The sequence below is a fragment of the Notothenia rossii genome, assembly GCF_949606895.1.
Source record: "Notothenia rossii genome assembly, chromosome: 8".
NCBI lineage: Eukaryota > Metazoa > Chordata > Actinopteri > Perciformes > Nototheniidae > Notothenia > Notothenia rossii.
In genome coordinates, this window is record NC_136906.1 from 63,412,695 (window position 1) to 63,434,829 (window position 22,135).

The 22,135-nt window shown below is 43.7% G+C and overlaps 1 protein-coding gene across 1 annotated transcript; it reads right to left on the minus strand.

Annotated features, from left to right (window-relative positions):
* Positions 1-35: 35 nt before the first annotated feature.
* ehd3 (EH-domain containing 3) lies at positions 36-21,613 on the minus strand. Its single transcript, XM_079643466.1, has 8 exons — positions 20,441-21,613; positions 10,281-10,457; positions 9,197-9,294; positions 4,391-4,532; positions 4,129-4,228; positions 3,569-3,739; positions 2,592-2,756; positions 36-2,505 (listed from the first exon to the last, which is right to left on the minus strand). Exons 1-8 carry the CDS (start codon positions 20,665-20,667, stop codon positions 1,978-1,980), a joined length of 1,608 nt encoding a protein of 535 aa, XP_079499592.1. The 5' UTR covers positions 20,668-21,613; the 3' UTR covers positions 36-1,977.
* Between the last annotated feature and the right edge of the window lie 522 nt (positions 21,614-22,135).

Consider the following 22,135-nt stretch of genomic DNA (forward strand, 5'->3'; position numbering starts at 1 on the left):
CTCGTCCTAACACAAACCAAATAAGACGCAGAAAGTTGAGTAAATGAATTTTATTACATTTTTGGACTGTTCATGTACAGAATAGCAGTGAAATACAGATTTAGCAAATGCATACCCATCTTAAAACTGAAAAAAAAACTATCCCCTTTGTCTCCACTTCATGTTGCAATCTGTCAGGGTATGAAAACAACTTGTGAATTTCAAGGACTTTGTCATGCAGAGAATCCACATTCAACAATAACCCTTTTTTATATTTACTTTGTTGATCTGAGCTGTGAAATATGAGCAAGGGATGCATAAAGCACTCGAGATGATGAGGATTGTGTTCCTCAGTCTGTGTTCATGGAATGCAAACAGCCTTATTATGTACAGTAGATTCACAGTAACGGCACAGAGACACACGGAGAGGGAGGGGCACAGAAATATATCATTCTGGAACTCAAACTCACTCGTAAAACACAAAGTGATTATTTCTTATTATATGGGAACCCACGTTTAGTTGGTCTAATGTTATGATTAACCACAAACAAGTTCCTAATGTTAGTAATTTTACATACATACTGGAATACAGTAAATCCAATTAGATGTATACAATTTGGACATTAAATGAAAAGCCAAATTTCATTTTAAAACATTTAAAGTAGTTTTTTTTTTTTATCATCACAAAAGAACAGCTGTGTGTTTTCTCTCTTTATAATAGTTTACAATGTGAACAATAACATATTCATCCATTTTCAATCAACAATCCACTCACAGCTCAATAACCTGTGAAATGCTTAATACGTTACAAATGATGACAGTGATACATATGGTCATTCAATAGTCACTCAGGATGTGCCCACACAGAACCAAGAACGCCTTCACATTCAACATTCAAAGTCCTTACAATAACATTTTACTGAGTATGTCTGAATACTTGAAACAATACTCATTATATAGATCCATGTTATAGTCACAGTATTCCAAACATGTTCATATTTAGATCTAAAATCATAAAAGAAACAAACTAACGGTTATCCTTAGTTTTTGTCCCCATTGGAAGAAAAAAAAAATCTATGTGCTACAGTAAAATGGTTTACACAAATATCAATATCTGCATATCACATTTAAAATAACAAAACAAATGTTTGTAGGTAATTTTCCCTGCTCTGGACACAATTCATGAGAATTGTGTTATTTTTCCTTGTGTGTGTGTGTGTGTGCTTCTACACATTTTTGTATCTCAAGCAATTGCCAGATATTCCTTGGAGCCTTTTTAATCCGCGCCATGAAATAAAAGCCAGAAAACTCAGCCGCGCCTCAAGACTGAACAATACCATGAGATAAGGGAACTTTGCACTCAAACATGAGATATCTGTATTCATTACCATACATACAATAATAATTTGCATTTTTACATGCCGTGGAATGATCCTTCCAACTCTCTTTTCGTCTTCACATTGTTGCGTATTTCTCCCATTTTCCTCCAGTAGTTTGGATTACCTTACATTAAGTTGTATTCCAGTGTTTCTTACTTTAGACTTTTAATATCCTTTCATATATTTTTCAAACTTTGCTCTCACTCTAACACCTGTCCTGCCTATCAGTTCCAGATATCTCACCCTTAAAAGCCAAATACTTAAATGGGAGAACTCATTACGATCCAGATTTTCTACCATGGTAAAAGCTATTGCAACACTGCAGACATGTAGCATTTGAATTCACATGCTAATAGCTGATTGGCATTCATGTTCATTATTTGAATGTAACTGAATATTTAGCTTTATTATTTGCCTCTTGAAGCTAATGAAAGTCTGCCCATGTGGGGAGGGCAGCAGCAGAGCAACATTGTGAGTTGGAAACGTGGTTTAATTTTGTTAAAACATTTTTGCTATAATGCTACAGGAATATTTCTATTCTACTTTGATACTTTTCTCCGGGTGGAGGGGATGGGTCTACTTACAGGTCATTGGTGCAGGGAATGATGTAATCGTACATTTACTCAGATATTTTCCTCTTGGAGGGCGGCACCAGGTGTGCGGGCAGGTCCGATGGCAGTTCGTGTCCCTCCAGTTTCACTTTGATCAGGTGATTGGCCAACGCAAACTCCTCATCGTCAAGCATCCCGTCCTTATCGATGTCTGCCAGCTTCCAGATCTTTCCCAGCACCGTGTTGGGCAGTTTTGACTTCACCATCTCCCTCTTGGCGTTGGCACCCGTCACCTTTCCGTTGACGGGAGACAACGTGTAGAAGATCTCGTCGTAGGCGGGTTTGTCTCGTACGACCACCCACTCTGCGTCGTCGATGCCTTCGCCGGCTCCTTCTCCGTACCCGTGGCCAAACGGGCCGTCCAAAGTGCCGTCAAACGCTCCACCTTTCACAACGGGTTTGGGACGCTGGTTTTCTTCCTGGCGGACCAGAACCATTAAGCCGGCGATGTCGTGGCTCAGCATGTCGTCAACTGCCTCCAGGAGTTTGGGTTTCAGAGGCTGGAATTTGTTGAGATCCTGAGATTGGAGTAGGTCCTGGCAAAACAAAAGACAAACCACAAGTTTAGATCCAAATCTATCCAAACCAACATTTATAAATCTGCATTCCTTTGTCTCTTTACCTGCATCTTCTTCAGATTAGGGAAATCTCCCGGTGATATCTGATGCTCTCTTTCAATGCGTTTGTAAATATCTCCCAGACTGCCAATCAGTTCCTTCTTCTTGTTCTCCTTTCCGAACACAGCGGGCATGTCTTTCTTCAGAGCGCTGATGATGTAGGCATGGACCTTTATTGTAAAAGGGATAGATGATCATTTACTTAACAACAACAGTTACTAAGACAACAAGTTTGCCTCTTAGATTTAGAATATTTAAAGTTTAAAAACCTCAAGATTTCAGTTACTTTGGCCTGATTAAATAAAACTCTTTAGGATGATAACCAAAGAAAACAAACATAGCAAAATGAATGGAGAAACCCATATGTGTTATGTTGCTGTGGTGACAGGGGTGTGTTTCCTTGAATCCACCTTGTGTCCTTGAAGCAAATCCCAAAAACATGCACGCACCCTATCAGCTGTCAAACAGGAAAGCTGCGCTGCACTGTCAGTTAGATACATCTGTTTCAGTGTGTGTTTCAGTGTGTGCACGCATACATCCTCTGCGTTTTCCTTGAACTACAACAGGCAGCGAACTGTCGCCTCTTATACCTGACTTCCTGTCCGGTGAGGAAACAGGAAACAATTTACTCAGAGAGGAGAGAAGCCAAATAAGTCTGGTTCTGTGACAGCAACACACTTTTTCTGTCAAGGTTAACAGCTGGACTGGGCGGGGACTGAGTGATGGGAAGAAGACGAGGCACACACACACACACACACACACACACACACACACACACACACACACACACACACACACACACACACACACACACACACACACACACACACACACACACACACACACACACACACACACACACACACACACACACACACACACACACACACACACACACACACACACACACACACACACACACACACACACACACACACACACACACACACACACACACACACACTCTTAACTTCTGCCTTACCTTGGCTAGTCTTGCCCTCTTGATCAGATCGTTGAGTTTTCTAAGCGCTGCATTTCTCGGTAAAGACTGAATGTCTTTAAATAAGTCCTGCTCTTCTGCTTCGAACAGCTTCCTGTTGTCCGGGATCAACAGAGGATGGGACCAAAATGACCCGATGTAGACGCGGATCACCTGTTGTTGAGGGAGAAACAAGAGGTAAAAAGGCCCAATCAAACAGATATCACCATATATAGCAACAAAAACACATTGATCTTTAGATAACAAATAGACTTCACCAACTCAAAATAAAACCAGCTAAGCTCATTATGTTTGCCACAAGGGAACTCACGACTGAAACAATATCAGAAGACAAACTTTGATGCTGATATAATGGAGTTTAAGATGATGGGGGTTGTTGTTATTTTTACACAATTTAACGCGGAAATGTTACATATATGCCATTAAAAGGGTTAAACCAGATTTCTCTCTGATGACAACACCAGAAAAGATAACTGAGCACTTTAAACTTCTGGAAAACTTGAAATCCATTGATTCATTTTTACAGTTCCTGCTTTGATTACCTCAGGGGTGTTGACTATTTTCCCCAGTGACCACATTAGGGCTCCATACACTCTCATCAACTGCTGTGTCTCTATCTGGTCGGCCTTGTTCAGCACGACCCTGGCAAAAGAAAAGGTAAGAGAGCACAGTGTTCAAGTTAACCAAACAGTAACATTGCATAGATGACCTATAATGTTGATATTCATTTACAATGAGAGCTGCTATGTGCATATATCTGCACTAGAATGAGATATATCTGTAAGTTAAGCCATCCTTCAGTACCTGATCTTGTCCTCATGGTTCTTCAGGGCCTTTATCACGTCTGAGAACTCGTCAGAGATGTCCAGTTTGTGGGCGTCAAACAGCAAAATGATCCTGTCCACTCGCTCTGCAAACCACTCCAAGACAGCCGCAAAGTCATAGCCTGCAGGGATAAGGAGGATGAGGACCCAAAACAAGGGTTAAATAAAGATTTGGGGGAAAAAAGAATGTGAAAAAGAGAGGTGATTAATGGTGTTTTCTTCTACTTCCTGTTTCTTTGCTCCAATCCCATAACAGTGTCCAAATAGCATTAAGAGAGTCATTTGAATTCATTTTGCGGTACACAAGTTTGTGATGTTGCAATAATAAGTAAACCATTACAATGGCTTCAGGTCATAGAGGAGGCATTACAAAGAACGCCCATATTACAACATGCTGAGAAAAGACTGTTTACAGATGGATGCAGTTCTGCCAAAGATCAACTAAGAGGCTCCTTGAAACCAAACAAAATGAAAGAAGAAACTAAAACAACAATATGTCACGGTCTCTTCTGGCTCTGTTTTTTTAATGGGAAATGTAATAGTGAGAGTAATGAGGGAATGAATAAGTGAATGCCTCCGTTATGCAGGAGTAAATAATGATAATAAATGATTAAGTCTGTCAGCAGGAGTACATCATTTCCTCCTTTAAATGTGTGTCCTACTCAAGGACACAACAGACTTGAACCTGGAGAAATTCCACAGTATATGAGAGGAGAACAAAGAACAAGGGGCAGAACGAAGGATTAGTGAGCTAAAGTTTTCCAACCAAACGCTGAAGGACACGTCAATGTGAACCAGCTGAGGTTATGGGACAGCAACGAAGGCGCATTTGCTGTCCAATGATAGTAGGAAGAAGCTTTATGTTAATACAGGGAATGAGAAATTGGTTTTCTGAAGAACAGGTTCTCCATTTGAAATAACAGACTAAATCTTCAAGCTTTGTGTTTGTTATCGCTTTGAATCTAAATCACCTTCACAAGGAGGCAGTCTCGCTAAACAGAGATGATACAAATCCCACATTATACATACTCTACTGCTGCTATTGCTGCTCCTCCCAGTAAAGGAATCATTTAAACTCCATTTGAATGATTTCTAATGTGTATTTATTCCAGTGTTAAATGGTATTGCTGACATGATGCCTCAAAGGCTCTTTTACCAGTGATCTTTCAGAACAAATTAATGTTGAGTGTTTGATATTTCCTCCCTGGGATGTGAGCAAACATTTGGCAGCTGTAGCAATAAGTATTTAAAACATGTAAATGTGTTTGAGCTGTGTCTTTCTGTCCTGTATAAACACAGCTGAGATTAGATAGAGGACACACTGCTGCTTGAGCAAAGATACGCAGGGTTAAGAATGTGAGATAGTTTCTCGATATTTTGAATTATAGTGGAATTGTTTTTCACAGGAAGCACTTTTCACATGATGTGGGGAACAATATTAGGTTCCACGATTGATCGCAATGTTCGTCACAGTGTGAAAGATAAAGATTGTCCTTCTTAACGCCTTAACAGTGGTGGTAGAGTTATGTACAGGGGATCACAATTAAACAATTTACTTTATTTTTGGGGGGCTTGTGCATACCTACAACACATTTGATCAGTTTGGGATAACTTTTGTACAAAGCTAATATTTGGGCCTGAGGATAGCACTAGAGTCATGGTATGGGAATATCAATTTGATCAAATTGTAAGGACTTACGAGGAACATTTGTCACCAAAAAATGTATTCTTTTGAATGTAAATGTTGTTTTTATTCACAAGGGGCCAGCAACGTAAGGATTCCTCCTGTGCAGTTTACAATTATTCAAAAAAAGTCAAAAAAATAGATTGTTTCGATATTAAGATATTCCAAGAACAAAAAAATAACTATGATTCGTTCTCTGTTGAAAATACCTTACTCTGGGAAAACATTAAGGAAACAGGCACTGGCTGAGCGGGGACATTGGACAAATCTGACTAAAGTATTCAATTTATAACTAACAAGCTAAACATATACGTCATATTTATATATTTTTTTCCCCAAATCATGTGACAAGTTTCTGTTGAAGAACATGTAACAGTCTATTAATTCTTCAAAGTATCACTTTAGCCTATAGCCTTTTTACAGCTGGCTGTTGCCCAGGTTTATCATCTACAATACCTCCATAAGGACATCTATACAGGCAGCTATAGCCTGACTCGTCATCTGGACACACACACACACACACACACACACACACACACACACACACACACACACACACACACACACACACACACACACACACACACACACACACACACACACACACACACACACACACACACACACACACACACACACACACACACACACACACACACACACACACACACACACACACACACACACACACACACACACACACACACACACACACACGAAATAAAAAAACAGGGTGGGAAAGTAATAATAGCATGAAGAAAAATGAGACACAGATAAAACATGAAAACATACACAAGACATGGAATAAACACATGATGGAATTGTATGAAAGGAAAATGAACACACACACACACACACACACACACACACACACACACACACACACACACACACACACACACACACACACACACACACACACACACACACACACACACACACACACACACACACACACACACACACACACACACACACACACACACACAGTGTCACCAGAGATCACACAGCTGTGCTGACTCAGCAGTATTTTTTTTTGTTTATATCCAACGGACAACAGCGGGGTCACACCTCACTGTGCCGTTTATTTAGTTTGACAACACACTCACGGGACGCTTTGACCAAACAAAGAAGAAGTAAATAGAACTGAGCTGATCTGATTCAATGAAACCACTTCAAACTGGAAATATCATCTGAAACCCTTAGTCGTATTTTCTTTCCAGTAGACAAGCCGGAGAACGAAGTGTTCTTGTGATAAACATTAATCCAGACCCCATTGGCCTCAAAGAGCTGTTCATTATTCTTACTTGATTATTGGAACTTTACAAGTATGTTTACATATTTTATCATGTCAACACCCTCTGAGCAAAGTGAAAGTAGGGTTTTTATAGAATCAGAATCTGCTGTAAATGCAAACGGGCCCAACATGGACCGAATACGTTTCTATTGACACTGCTAACAGTATTGTGTATTAACAAAAGCATCATTACAACACGGCTTATTTAGAGCTCAGCGGTAGAATGGAGCATGAAGCACACCTTCATTATGTCTAGTTTGTAAAGTTAAATCTTTCGCTATACAAAGATTCTTTGTTACACTGCCTGCATCAATAATTAATGTACTGTGTTCAAAGCCAATATAAAACAAACATGGGATCTACTTGGCATAGGAGACTTTTTAACAGTGCAAAATTAACAAGGGGAAAGAATAGAAGAACCGGAATTCAAAGATGCCCAGTGCAAGAGTGAATGTGGGTAACAGTAAATTGTAGCTGTGTTTCATTATGCCAGCTCTTTTGTTAATGTTAGCTGTTGGTAGGGCAATGCCTGTATTTAGCTCCAGGAATGCCAGCCAAGCCGGACACTTCTCAAACTGAGAGAAAGCCGGAGGAATTCTTTTGAGCCTTTCACCTCTAAACTTCAATTCACACCGAGGTCCAGTTAAACCTCACGTCTGGGATCTGTCCACTGCTGGTTCACTCGTTTAAAACATAGATACATAATAATATCATTAGGAACGATATAGCTTTATTTGTTTGTTTCATCCTCAAATGTTGTTTTGGCGTGTTGTATTAGAAACTGAGATGGTTTTTGTGTAAATAGATGGAATGGATTAATGACAAAGTGTTATGAAACTAAATGACCAGGTGACACTTTCTTATACTTTGATTTCAATCTCAACACAATAAAACCAAGAAAGGAGTGAAGTGTAAACAAATGATTAGAATGGTTTTATGCTTCTCTAATTGCCTTTTGTGTTCTGCATTAACTTTAAAAATAGTTTCCCGCACATACTGAGTTTTCTTTCTGAGCGAATGCTAGCACATACAGCTCTGGAAAAAAATGAAGACACCTATTTATAGGTATTTGTTCGAGTACAATTATCTTTTATTTATTTTATTCTATAAACTAATGACAACATTTATTTTGGAATTCAACAGACACTGGAATGGAAAGGCTGCCATACATGTAGAGAGGTCTCTTAATGTTTTCCAGAGCGGTGTGTTACTACTTTGAGTAAACTGCAAGTCATCTAAAATGTGCCACTCTGAAATATTTTATGCATTAACAAGCACATAAAAAAAAATGTATTTAGAGTTTAGAGTCACTACTGAGCGGATTGGTGTTATACATCTGCATTTGGTGCGTGCATACATGTGTGTGTGTGTGTTTCCGAGAGTGTGTGTAGAGCAAATTCAAAGCTCATCTTTTTGTCGCCACTTCCTGTTCTTTGAAATGAATGAAGCATAATCCTCATGATAGCTAAAAGCTAAAATAAACACACACGTCCAAAGGAAACGCTGACATTGTAGTCCAGAGTTCAGAAGACTAGAGGGTTGCAGCTGAATGGGTCCAGTGAACACACACACACACACACACACACACACACACACACACACACACACACACACACACACACACACACACACACACACACACACACACACACACACACACACACACACACACACACACACACACACACACACACACACACACACACACACACACACACACACACACACACACACACACACACACACACACACACACACACACACACTAACATAAACTAAGGGGGATAAGAGAGTGTGTGTCTTACCTCGACTGATTCTCTGTTTCTCTCCTGACAAAATCCCTGGGGTGTCAATCACACTGATGCTTTCCAGCACTGGGTTAGGCAGCTGGGCACACACAAACCTAGAAAAGCCAGAGGAGAGGAAAACAAGTTGAGTGGAAAAGAACACGAGAGGAAAAGAGATGAAGAAAGGAATGTGAGGAGCTCATAAGAATGGAAGAAAATCAAATGAGAACAGTGAGTTGAGGAACAGAAGATACGAAGAGGAAATCAAGAAAAGGAGATGAGAAGAAAAGAGAGAAGAAGAGGAAAAAGGGAGGAGGGAAAAATAAATGATGAGAGGAAAGGAAGAGGAGGTGAAAAGAAAAGGCGAGAGAATGACAGGAGATATTAGAGGAACAAAAGAGGAGAGGAAAAGAGGAGAGGAAAAGAGATGGATTAGGAGAGGAAAAGAGAGCAGATGGGAAGAGAAGGAAATGAGAGGAAGGTTTAAACAAAAATGGACAGAAGTGTAAGACGCTTTAAAAACAAACATGGCCCTACACCAGACCTCTACCTCTCCGTCTTCAGCTGTATAAACACTAACAAGTTAGAGGTCGTCCTCACTGGGACCCCCCCCCCCACCTAACACCACCGCAAGACCTGTTGGCATCTTTCCTTTACCTGAAGGATGACTCTGCATCACACACACACACACACACACACACACACACACACACACACACACACACACACACACACACACACACACACACACACACACACACACACACACACACACACACACACACACACACACACACACACACACACACACACACACACACACACACACACACACACACACACACACACACACACACACACAGCCATTAAAGACTTGACCAGTGAGCAGAGAGAAATTCAATCACCCAGGAATGTAGAGCAGTGGTGTGGATTCTCAGCAGGGCTCTCACTCTCCCTTTCTTTTTCTACCCCCCCCCCCCTCCCCACCCCTACAGCCACATACTTCACCTTGGTATACAACTTTGTGTTTCCAGTACACACAAACACACACCCATAGAAATCTGACAGCATGTCATCTTGCACTTTGTGAAAGGGTGTTTACCTGTTGAGGAATGCGTTTCCAAATGCGTTGAGCTTTCTGAAGGGCTTCTTGGGGTCAACCACCAAAGCGTTTCCCGGGATGACTCCTTCGTTGTCGCCGTGCATCACCGCGATGAAGGAATCTGTGGTGGGTTCTGGGCCGATACGCATACCGGGGAAATCCTGCTCCAACAGGTAGCTGTGGGTGAGATATTATATGACATAGCGTTACACAAAACAAGGGAGAGAAGAGATGTTATTTTTTTCTATAAAACCATTTTTACAGAAGATGCCATCTGAGACCATGAGTAGAGGGCATTGTGCAGCTAGCATAGCTTAGCGCCAATCTTCAGGTAATCTCTATACACGGATATCTGTGTATGAATGCTGAATCTGTAGGCAACGGGACGGGATTTTGATAACAGAAGCCTTCTGGTTCTCATTCATAACACTCCGTTCGATGTCTCACTATGGGATGCGCCTCATCGCGGAGCAAACAGAAGCATTAATCTCATTACGCCAATCCTGATTGGCTGGTGATCTTGACGTCAGCGTCAGGGAATCCACCCCCTATAAGTAGCTTGCGCTACGCCGCATGCGTCATTCAAACACCTCTTCTCGCTTCAGAGCACATCTCGAAAAAGATCAGTAGCTAGCTAGCTTAACGGTCCACAGACTGATTTACGAAGCTAACCTTCGGTCGACGGGCGCTCGCCGGCTACTTCTATATATACTTCTGCAAGAAGACTGTTAATACCAACACACCAGTTAGTATTGCAAATCGACCTCGCCGTTTTCTCCTCGGGAATAAAGGTAAGGTTTTGATTTTTTCAAGCTAGCAACACACGTGTTGCTAGCTTGTCTTCCCTCACTACCGACACCACGGTAGCGAGGACGTTTTTTCTTTTTCTCTCTCACACCAGAGGAGGGGAAGATAAAAAGGGTATTAACACACCAGTTAATATTCTTTGAGAATAAAATTCTACACCGTCGTTTTTTCTCCGGATTAACGACAGTTGGGGAAGTATTTTTTCTCAGCAACGTACCTGTTACGAGCGGGTCCTCTCCACGCCGTCACCACGGCGACCGAGATGGACGCTTCTCTCCCTCACACCAGAGGAGTCAGGGACTCGGAGGCTCGGCTCTGTGGCTGCGGGTTGAAGATATCAGGCACAGACTCACACCAGGTCTGCTCGTCCTGTCTCGGGCTGGAACACGCCCAGGAGGCTATCGACAACCCCGGCTCGTGCGGACATTGTGCCCGCTTCACCATCAAGAGCCTCCGCCGACGGCTAGCACGCCAAGCTAGCTTGTCGGGTCAGGACTCCCTCATGTCCTCTGATTTACCGGACGGAAATCAGGACACGGGGGCGTCCACCACAGAGATGGAGCCCCGCACTGTGTCGGTCTGGGGCTCATCAGTAGTGGCAGCTGCAGAACCGGAGTCCCGCGCCGTGTCAGGCTGGGACTCGGTGGCAGCGAGGGACGTGCGAGCGGAGCCCCGCGCTGTGTCAAGCTGGGGCTCCCAACTGGACCTCACCATGGTCTCGCCCGCGGATGATGTCCCGGAGTTGGACTACATGGAGGACGAAGAGGATGAAACCTCTGGATTCCTCCTGTCCGACTCTGATGAGCAAGACGATGATGTCTTCGTGTCATCAGCTCAGGCTGCAAAGCCGGGAGCGATGGCTGCTCTCCCGGGCGATAGCACACCAGCTTTGCCCTGTCTGAGTATAGACCTGCAGGCCGTGTGTCAGCGTGCCGCAGCCAGCCTAGACATCCCATGGCCCGAAATGGCCAAGGAGACCTACAGGTCCCGTTACGAGGGGAAAAATTTGCCCCAAGCAACGAGGACAAAGAGGCAACTCCTGCCGGTCTTCCCGGAGATGTTGGATGAGGTGTCGATCTCGTGGAGAGACCGGCCCTTCAGCAACAAGGCCCCAATCCAGGGTGCCTCCTCCCCTAGACTGCGACGGTATGGAGAGGCTCGGCCTGCTCCGCATACCGCCGATGGAACCGCTGGTGGCAGCTCACCTCCTCCCGAGGATGGCGACTACACCGAGCAGGAACCCCACGCTGCCGGCAAAGGCGGACCGGTTCCAGTCAACCATGACTGAACGGTCCTACAGAGCCGCAGCATTGTCTGCCAGGGCTTTGAACATTTCCTCGCTGCTAACCGCTTACCAAGCGGAGCTCTGCGAGGATCTATCGAGTAATCCTGGACCGGCAGTACTGGACGAGATAGCCGCGATCACGGACATCTGTCTCCGCGTTCAACGCTGCGCCGTCCAGGCCACGGGAAAGGCAATGGGAATTATGGTGGTGCAGGAAAGAGCTAGATGGCTCAACCTCACCAACCTCCCAAAACCGGGAAAGAGAGGATGTGCTGGACATGCCCATCGTTCCCGAGGGGATTTTCGGATCTGCGCTCGCTTCTATGCAGAAGAGATGCGAGTCCAAGAAGAAGGAAGACGAGGCCCTCCACCTCTGTCTTCCTCGATGGGTCGAGCCGCTGCCTTCACAGCGGCAGTCCCTCGCCCAAGCTACCTCAGCTGCTCGGTTTAAAGTACCGAAACAGCAGAGGTCACGGCCCGCCCCGAGTCCCCAGCCCAGGCAGGAGACGAGGGCGAATTGGCCCAGAAAGTCTCCGGTTCCGGCTGCAGCCCAGGCGCAGCCAACCCGGAATTTCGGCCAGCAGGCGAGGAAGAAGAAGCTGGCGGCCTGACAGCCTCCTCTTCTTCCCTCGGTGACGGAGCTGGAAGGTTCCCCAGCTCCAGATGTGTTCCCGCTGCCTCGAGAGATGCCTCAAAGCCATCCTCAAGTGCACCAAAACACATGTCACAATATTGCTCTGTTTTCTCGGATAAAGCATTTTCCGCTGACGCATCCAGGCCTCAGGCTGAGGGCGCAGCTCAGAAAAATGAAAGAGAAAACAATAAAACCAATAAACAGCCCCACATTTGTTCCCCTTTTGAGAGCAGCTACGGCCTCTCTCAAAAGGCGGATGATGAACGGGTCTGTGAAGGCACCGCCGCCACGCGCATGCGCAGTAACGACTGGGGCTGTGAGGCTACCACCGTCACGTGCAGGCACAGTGCCGGCTGGGGTTGTGAAGGCACCTCCGTCACGCGCATGCGCAGTGTCGGTGGGGACTGTCAAATCGGGGTACCACCGTGTTCAGACACTAGAGGGCCCCATAACACAACAAATAGAGACTCAGAGGGCAAAAGACGTGACATCTCCGCTGGCTCTAAGGAGCGAACAGTGGAAGATGCTCACAACGTCTGCTTGGGTGTTCAAGACAGTTACACGGGGTTACAGACTCCAATTCGCTGTCACCCCCCCTTGCTTCTCGGGCGTTCTGTATTCACAGGCCCGAGGGGAGTCAGCCCACATTATAGAAAGAGAGATTCTCTCACTTCTAGAAAAGGAGGCTATATCTATAATACCCGCCGAGCAGAGTCAGAGCGGCTTTTATTCCAAGTATTTCCTCGTTCCCAAACGGGGAGGGAACGGAATTCGGCCAATACTAGATTTGAGGGCTCTGAACAATATCTAAGAAGATACAAATTCAGAATGCTCACTCACACATCTCTGCTGCGTCTCGTGCGACAAAACGACTGGTTTACATCAGTCAACCTGAAAGATGCGTATTTCCACATCCCAGTATATTACCCACACAGGAAATATCTGAGGTTCGCATTTCAGGGGATCTGTTACGAATACAGAGTACTTCCCTTCGGTCTGTCTCTCAGTCCAAGAGTGTTTGTACGATGTACGGAAGCCGCGATAGCCCGTTAAGACAACAGGGTATTCGCCTGGCAACCTACCTAGACGACTGGCTGCTTCTCGCACAGTCGGAACAGGAGACTATTACGCAGACAAATGTCCTCGTAAAGCAACTGCTCAACCTGGGTTTCATAATAAACACAGAAAAGAGCATGTTGTGCCCGGCACAGACTGTACTCTTCCTGGGTTTACACCTGAACTCGGTGCCCAGCCCGCCTGTCAGCGGAAAGAGTGAAAGCTTTCAGAGCTTGCCTCGCTCATTTCCAGCTGCGCAAACATGTTCTTTTCAGATCATGCCTGCGGTTACTGGGGCTCATGGCGTCAGCCATCCTGGTTGTACGGCTGGGACGGTTACACATGAGGGAGTTTCAGCGCTGGGTAGCCGCTCTAAAACTAAACCCCGCGCGTCATGGAGCACGGAGAGTGATGGTTACTGTGAAATGCGTAATGGCACTGCGCCACTGGCTGCACCCGACTTTTCTGGTACGGGGCGTGCCTATGGGTGCTGTCCTTTCACGGAAGGTGGTCACCACAGACGCATGTCTGACAGGCTGGGGAGGTATTTACGAAGGTCGTCCGGTGAGGGGTCTCTGGAGCAGAGACCTCCAGCGGTCGCACATAAATTACCTGGAGCTTTTAGCGGTGTTCCTCACCCTAAAACGCTTTCTGCCTTTTCTCAGAGGACACCATGTCCTTGTGAGGACGGACAATACGACCACAATATCGTATATAAACCGACAAGGGGGTTTGCGCTCTCTCCAGTTACACATGCTGGCACGCAAACTGATCTTGTGGAGCTGCGGCCGTCTCCTCTCTCTGAGAGCGACGCACGTACCGGGTGTGATGAACCTCGGTGCAGACCTGCTGTCCAGAGGTGTACCACTATATGCAGACTGGACTCTACATCCAATGATTGTGAGCCAGCTGTGGGTGCGTTACGGCCGAGCCGCGGTAGATCTGTTCGCATCAAAAGAAAATGCTCACTGTCAGCTTTTCTTTTCAATGCGCGATCAAAACGCACCATTAGGCGTGGACGCGCTCGCGCACATTTGGCCTCCGGTCCTCCTGCTTCCTCCACTAGGTCTCTTTATGACTGTAAGTGGAGGGTGTTTGAGGACTAGTGCCTTCAAAAAGGGCACACCTCTTTTCAATGCCCTGTGGGAGTGATTTTATCATTTCTACAGGACCTAATTGATCAACACAGAGCTTTCTCCACGATCGAAGTCTACCTGGCTGCTATTGCTGCATGCCATGTGGGTTTTGAGGGTAAGACGGCTGGCCAGCATCCTCTGGTCTGCCGTTTTATGAAGGGAGCTTGCAGGCTCCTTCCTGTTTCCAGGTCACTGGTGCCCTTATGGGACTTGACAGTGGTTTTAGATGGGCTCACTCGAGCCCCATTTGAACCCCTGGAAGAAGCTGACATGAAGCACCTGTCACTCAAGACAGTGCTGTTACTGACCCTGGCATCCGCCAAGCGAGTCAGTGACATTCATGCGCTATCTGTACATCCTTCATGCACTCAGTTCGCCCGAGGGTTAACGAGAGTGTTGCTGAAGCCCAACCCTGCCTTTATACCTAAGGTGGTTGGTTCATGTACCCCCTTTGACATTGAGGTATTTCCTCCGCCGCTGTGTCCCTCCGGGGAACAGCAGCCGAATTTGCTATGTCCAGTCCGTGCTTTACGCACTTATATGGACAGATCAAAAGAGTTTCGTCATAATGACCAACTCTTTGTGTCCTGGGCTAACCCTCAGAAGGGCAAGCCTGTTACTAAGCAACGGCTCTCTCACTGGATTGTGGAGGCAATTGCTTTGGCTTACACGAGTCAGGGTCTGCAGGCACCTTCGGGTTTGCGTGCTCATTCGACTCGTGGTCTGGCTACATCCTGGGCTTTGTTCAAGGGTGTTTCCATCCAAGACATTTGTGCAGCAGCGAGCTGGTCCTCGCCGCTCACTTTTGTCCGCTTTTACAGATTAGACGTCTTTGCTCCCAGTGTGGCCCATGCAGTGCTGGGCCCCCTGCTGAGTTAGAGCTCTAACTGTTAAGTTCTGGTTGGTCTTGGTGACTTTTGAGATTAGCTCGTCTGGCAATTCGGGAGCTACAATATCCCATAGTGAGACATCGAACGGAGTGTTATGAATGAGAACTATAGGTTACTTACGTAACCCCAGTTCTCAGAGTAACATGAAGTGAGATGTCTCACCAGACGGCCCTCCTTGCTATGGTGAAGCGAGAAGAGGTGCTTATTTTGAATGACGCATGCGGCGTAGCGCAAGCTACTTATAGGGGGTGGATTCCCTGACGCTGACGTCAAGATCACCAGCCAATCAGGATTGGCGTAATGAGATTAATGCTTCTGTTTGCTCCGCGATGAGGCGCATCCCATAGTGAGACATCTCACTTCATGTTACTCTGAGAACTGGGGTTACGTAAGTAACCTATAGTTTTTGTTTGTAGTCCAAATAGTATTGACCAATCATGAACGCATTTGGCTAAAAAGGCAGTCTCTAAACCAGGGTTGTCCAAACTACGGCCCGGGGGCCAAATGCGGCCCACGGGCCATTTTGAATCGGCCCTCAGCAAATCCAAAAAGTACAATGGAATATGGTCCACAAATGAAACTTGTGTTTGTCTTATATTGCACTTCTTAAATATAAATGTAAAAATATATATTCATGTGCTAATAAGCCCACTTTTAAAATAAATTCAGTTAATTAAAGTTGGAAAATGTTCTAACATATCTTAGTTGATAAGAAAAAAGCCCAATGACTTATTTACATAACAAGCTTGAAATACACCTTTCCTATTTCTCCTTATTATAATCAATCTGAGGCTTCTGTTTTAAGGGATGAGCTACCAACATGATAAATGAAACCCTATAGAGAGCTGTGATGGAGGCTGTTTTTTTCTTAAAGCATATTCATGTATCGAGCCTAATTTACCTACATTTTGCTAACTTATAACTTCACTTACGAGGCAATATACCTCACCGCTATAAGTTGCCCAGCCCTTCGTATATTTTTCTGTATGTGGCCCTTGTGAAAAAAGTTTGGACACCCCTGCTCTAAACCAATCAGCTATTGTCTGACAATAATTAAGCTTTTTGTCAGCTACAAAAAAAGATTGCATACATGTAATAAAGTGATGTCCTAGGTGCCCACTCTCAACTCTTTTGTCTTAAAGTTGCTAATCGGACTGTTAACAAAGACAGACGAAGAGGAAGTCTTGCCCAGGATATATTAGCCGTTGCCCCAGAAACTAAATCTTCGTTAGACCAATAACCGATTCTGAGAATGAGTTACAAGAGATTGATACCACTTCATAAGACATTACTGTCAACGGGTTTCTCCAACCAAGGGGTAGTTTTCCACTTCCACCATTTTTAACTGGCCTTACAGTGAACTGTAGGCAGCTGATGTGTGATAGACAATAGATAATTTGAAAGAAGTTCTGCAAGGCTTTTTAGTCTGTATGGTCAAAGAAAAAACTCAAAATTCACCAGGACACAGGTCTGCCTTGAATTAGAATCTGCTGGAACAAGCATTAGGGGAATTTTACATCATTATGAGCTGGAAAGCTGCGGAGCACGAAAGGAGACACTGCTCGAACTCAGCAGCATGACGTTTGATCTGAGTTTGTTGCTATTTAGTTCATTGAGACACAGATAGAAGGTATTGGGCCAAAAATAGATAAGTACATTTGCAGGTGAGCATGAGGACTACTCTCATCACACGTTGGGACAGACATACTGCTAACAGATCAAAGTTGACATAATAATGAAGAAACAAGCATAGCCATCAGGCAGAGCTGTACATCTTGGACTCATTTAAAGATTTCCTAAAAGGACGATTACCTTGAAAATGTCAAACTAGTTTTGCAGTTGCTAAATAATGCAAGTTCTAGAACATTAAGACTGGTGTAGGAAGACACATCTGAACAAGAATTTGGTTGCGCATTACCAGGCACTTAGCAAAACAGCTGACTTAGGTCAAAAGGGTAAGGGACAGACAATTAAACATAGAGTTTATGTATGTATGATTTTGACCAGACACATTTTTCAGGAGACCATTACAACAACAACAACAAAAACTCAAAATTGTGAATATGTTTATGTTGCAAACAAGGTTTATGTTCAACTGTTTGAAAACTGCTGCAAACTTTTGACCTCATCTGTAAGTGTTCCTATGGCACAGCTTACTTGCATCTCATGTGTTTTAGGTGTGAAAGGTTGCATGCTCATCTGTTAATTCAGTGTCATCACACATGTTACAAATGAAGATTAGTGTGTTTTCTGCTGAGTTTCACAACCCCAACATTGTGAGCAAACGCCATAAAGAGATTTAGGAAAAAGATTTATGGCTAAAAACAGACTATACATTTAAAGTGCGAGTGTGGGATGTGTGTGCATCTTAACAGCTACCAGATGTAAGGATGGTTCCCCTTACACATCTCATTCTCCACAAATACACTCACACACACCTTGTCAGAGCAGTCGGCACAGTGCCTGGTAGAGCCATCTCTCTGCACTCTTGTCTGTTTAATGTGTCTGTGGGGAGGCTGTGCAGTTGGATGTTCCATTTCATGTATACAGTACGTACTGTGTGTGCATTACATTTCTCACATTCATTGCAGCAAGCTGTCAGTGAGATAAAACTGAAGATTCACAGGTGCTGGTTTCACAACCCTAATGTATTAGACTATGAGGTTAAAAAAGCATTGATGCACTTTGGAAATCAGCTTAAAGGAAAACTTGGAATCCTCGAAAGACTCAAAGTAACATTTGGGAAACAAGTGGAAAATCAATAAATCTCATTCCTAAAATTAAGACAGGCTCAGATTAATGGCCTCTGAATTACCACAGAAGAAGAGAGACTATATTCTCTCTTGTCCCTCCATCCATTCACATTTATTAACTACATCAAGCTGTAACTGACATAACTAAACATTATTCTAAACGTTACGGTTCAAAGACCTGCAGTGCTCCAACATCCAGAGTGTGACACCCGGAGATGCTGCTGAGCGAGGGTTACTCAACAGCTTTACATTCTGCATGTTACTGTTACAATGGCGGGGGCGTGGGGTTAGGCTGCTGACTGTTGGCGGTTGTAATTGGTGAAAAGAGGGAGAGAGACATCAGTGAGAGACAGGAGAGGAAGAAGAGAGAGCAGCCTGCACTGTCTTATAACAGGAAGTCACTAAAAGCATCCTCTTTCTGGCGTTCAAAGGCTAACCCCACTAATTACCCACTATGCTCTGCAAGAGAGAGAGAATGTGTGTGTGTGTGTGTGTGTGTGTGTGTGTGCGTGTGTGTGTGTGTCAAGTCATTAGTAGCGGTCCTGCAGTTCAAAAAGAGGCCCAACACCCAGCTGCTAACATCTCCTGCTGTCACACATAAACCAACACCGGACTATTTAAGTCATGAGTTCTCACACAACTCTGAATATATAACATTATTTTAAAGAAGAGTATACTTCATCTGAATTTAAGTTAAATTAGGCTTGTATTTGATGGGGCAGTGTACTAGCGTGAATCTTGCAATTGTATACAGGGTGTAAAATCACATTTTAGAGAAACTGTCCTGGAGAAAACATACAATCTGAACATTGGTATTTAGATTTGCATTTCTTAACGTCCCTGTAACATTCAACATCACAGCACTAATTTGACAGGGCACGTACGATAAGAGGGTGGATATAATTACAAATGAAATAATGTATTAAATGATTTCATCTTTGCATGTAAACTAAAAAGAAATGTCAAAATCATACATTTCTTGAAAAAATCAATACAGTATCACAAGTCATATTACAACACAATAGTGTGTCAATATATATTACCCCTAGTCTTTGAAATCCTTCTTGAAATGACTGACAATGACATGTTGTCGTACATCAGTTAGTAATAACCAAGAAAACATCTGCTTATAGCTTGATTCTTGACTAAGCAACAAGCTTTATTTGGCTACAGGGCTTTTAATGTCCACCAGATGATGTTTTTTTGAGAAACCATGTACAAGGAATACACCGTGATGTGATAGATGTCCTTGTGTGGTGTAATCATACACATATAACACATATATATACACACACCTCATGAGAGAGGCTCCAGTGCCAGGCAGCGCTGCCTCCATATGTATTAGCTGTCATATCAAAGTTATGGTTTCAATTACTCTTGCAGAGGTGTGGCTCTTTAGGCTGTTAGAGCGTTTGTGTGTGAGGACTGATCTTTTCTATTGTTCCTTGTGTTTTTGATTATTTTTTTCCTTCCCCTTCTTTCTCACTTTTTGACAAACTGACAGAAAAAAGTCAGTTAGGGTGTGTCAACCTCTATCTTTCTGGTGACCTTATGTGTTTTGTGTGATTCCTGTATGGGTGTTTGTGCTGTTTATCTCACCGTATGAAGCTTGTCTTGCCGGTGGAGTACTGTCCCACCAGTAGGACCATAGGCTTGTTGTCAAAGTCTGCATCCTCCAGGGCCGGGGAGTGGAACTCGTGAAACTTGTAAGCCTCCTCCAGCGGCAGGAGTTTGGTTCTGTAGAGCTTCTTCAGTCCATCACCCACGGTCTGAAAGACTTCTGGATCCTTCTTCCTCCTGTCGTCGCTCCCAAGCCAGCTGAACATGGCTGCTGAACTGGTCAAAGATGCTGTTGGTCACTCGTGTCAGATTATTTTCTTGTTGACTGACAGGTTATAGGTTTAACCTGACAGATCTACAAATGTCCTTGAGGGATCAAACACTCTTCTTAAGAGCGGGTAGAGATTTCCTTACAAATAACACAAAAAGAAAGTGAAGCTAAGATCTAACCTAGTTGAGAGTCAAAAAATAAACAAAAATAATTAATCGTGACATAAACACAAAAAATTATTTATTTACTTTTTTTCCTGGTTATATTCAACAGGAAATGTCCCCAAAAAGAAGAAAAATAAATGTATAGATGAAATAATGGGTGGTGACTGTTGTTATTGATAATATTGAGCCACCCCAGTTGAAGGTTATTTATTTCAGGCCTGTATTTTCTACGGGTAAATGTCTTCAACTGATAAGAAAATATCCAAATTGTAGGATATTTTTCAGAATTTAAACCTTAATCATCAAATGCACTCTCATCATCAGGTCCATGGGTCATCCAAGTCCAAGCCACTTTTGCTCCTGGGCCAAAAAAAAACACTGCATTCAATAACTTTGTTTACCAATCTCTTTTAGAAAACAAACACTGCTCAAAAAAGCCTAAATAATTCCGCTCAAGCATAGCATCCCGTTACCGCTATTCAATTTCGTCCAACAGCTAGCAAAGGAATCCCAAAAATGATGCACCGAGCTGCTGTCAGAGCACAGCCTCCGTTATTGTTTAACCTCTCCCGCTCTTCTTCACACAAAACACCCCAAACCTCCTCAGACCATCAGGTATTTCTGTCTATTTCGTGTAAAAAAATAAGAGTAGCCTGTTTTGCTACTGCTGCGGATTATTTTCTGTCACAGCACGGCGCTGAATGTAGCCGCAGCTGATGTCCTGCAGCTCAATTTAAATGCCGAGTCGAAGGAAACCCGAGCCCGGCGGAAGTGCCCAACGCCTGGCAGTCCGACCCTCCATGGCCCCGCCCAGTGATGCAGAGCTGAAGCCGGGCATGGAGACGCCATGACAGATGAGGAGAGATGGAGGAGCCGTAGTTTAACAACAGCGCGCCACCTAAAGGTACATCTATATACTGTTAATACATTTATATTTTTTTTTATGTGATATCTTTTTTGTTTCATATATCTTACAGATAAGAACATTATTAAGTGACCACAAGACACTTTACTTTAGTGTTGACCATCTCCCAAAACTACATCAAGTTTGAACCAAAACTAGCAGCAGTGCTGGAATAAATAAAAGTACATTTTAGAAAAATATTATTCTAAAAGTATGCATACTTTTATTTTCAAAACTGCAGTGATTGAATAAATAAAAGTACATTTTAGAAAAGTATTATTCTAAAAGGTATGCTAAGGTTTTTTTCTTTTTTTTCTTGATGCCAATACGTGATTTTTTACACCTCTGCATTTGCAGATTTAGATTAATATAAAATACAGTATATCTAAACAGTT

Bases quoted from the DNA above. Each gene is read 5' to 3' on its own strand.
- ehd3 (XM_079643466.1), bottom strand. From the start codon at position 20,667: ATGTTCAGCTGGCTTGGGAGCGACGACAGGAGGAAGAAGGATCCAGAA. The intron at 9,295-10,280 runs GTAAACACCCTT...TGGCTTTTCTAG, and splicing joins GGAAACGCATTCCTCAACAG to GTTTGTGTGTGCCCAGCTGC. The intron at 2,757-3,568 runs GTAAGGCAGAAG...TTTACAATAAAG, and splicing joins AGAGGGCAAGACTAGCCAAG to GTCCATGCCTACATCATCAG.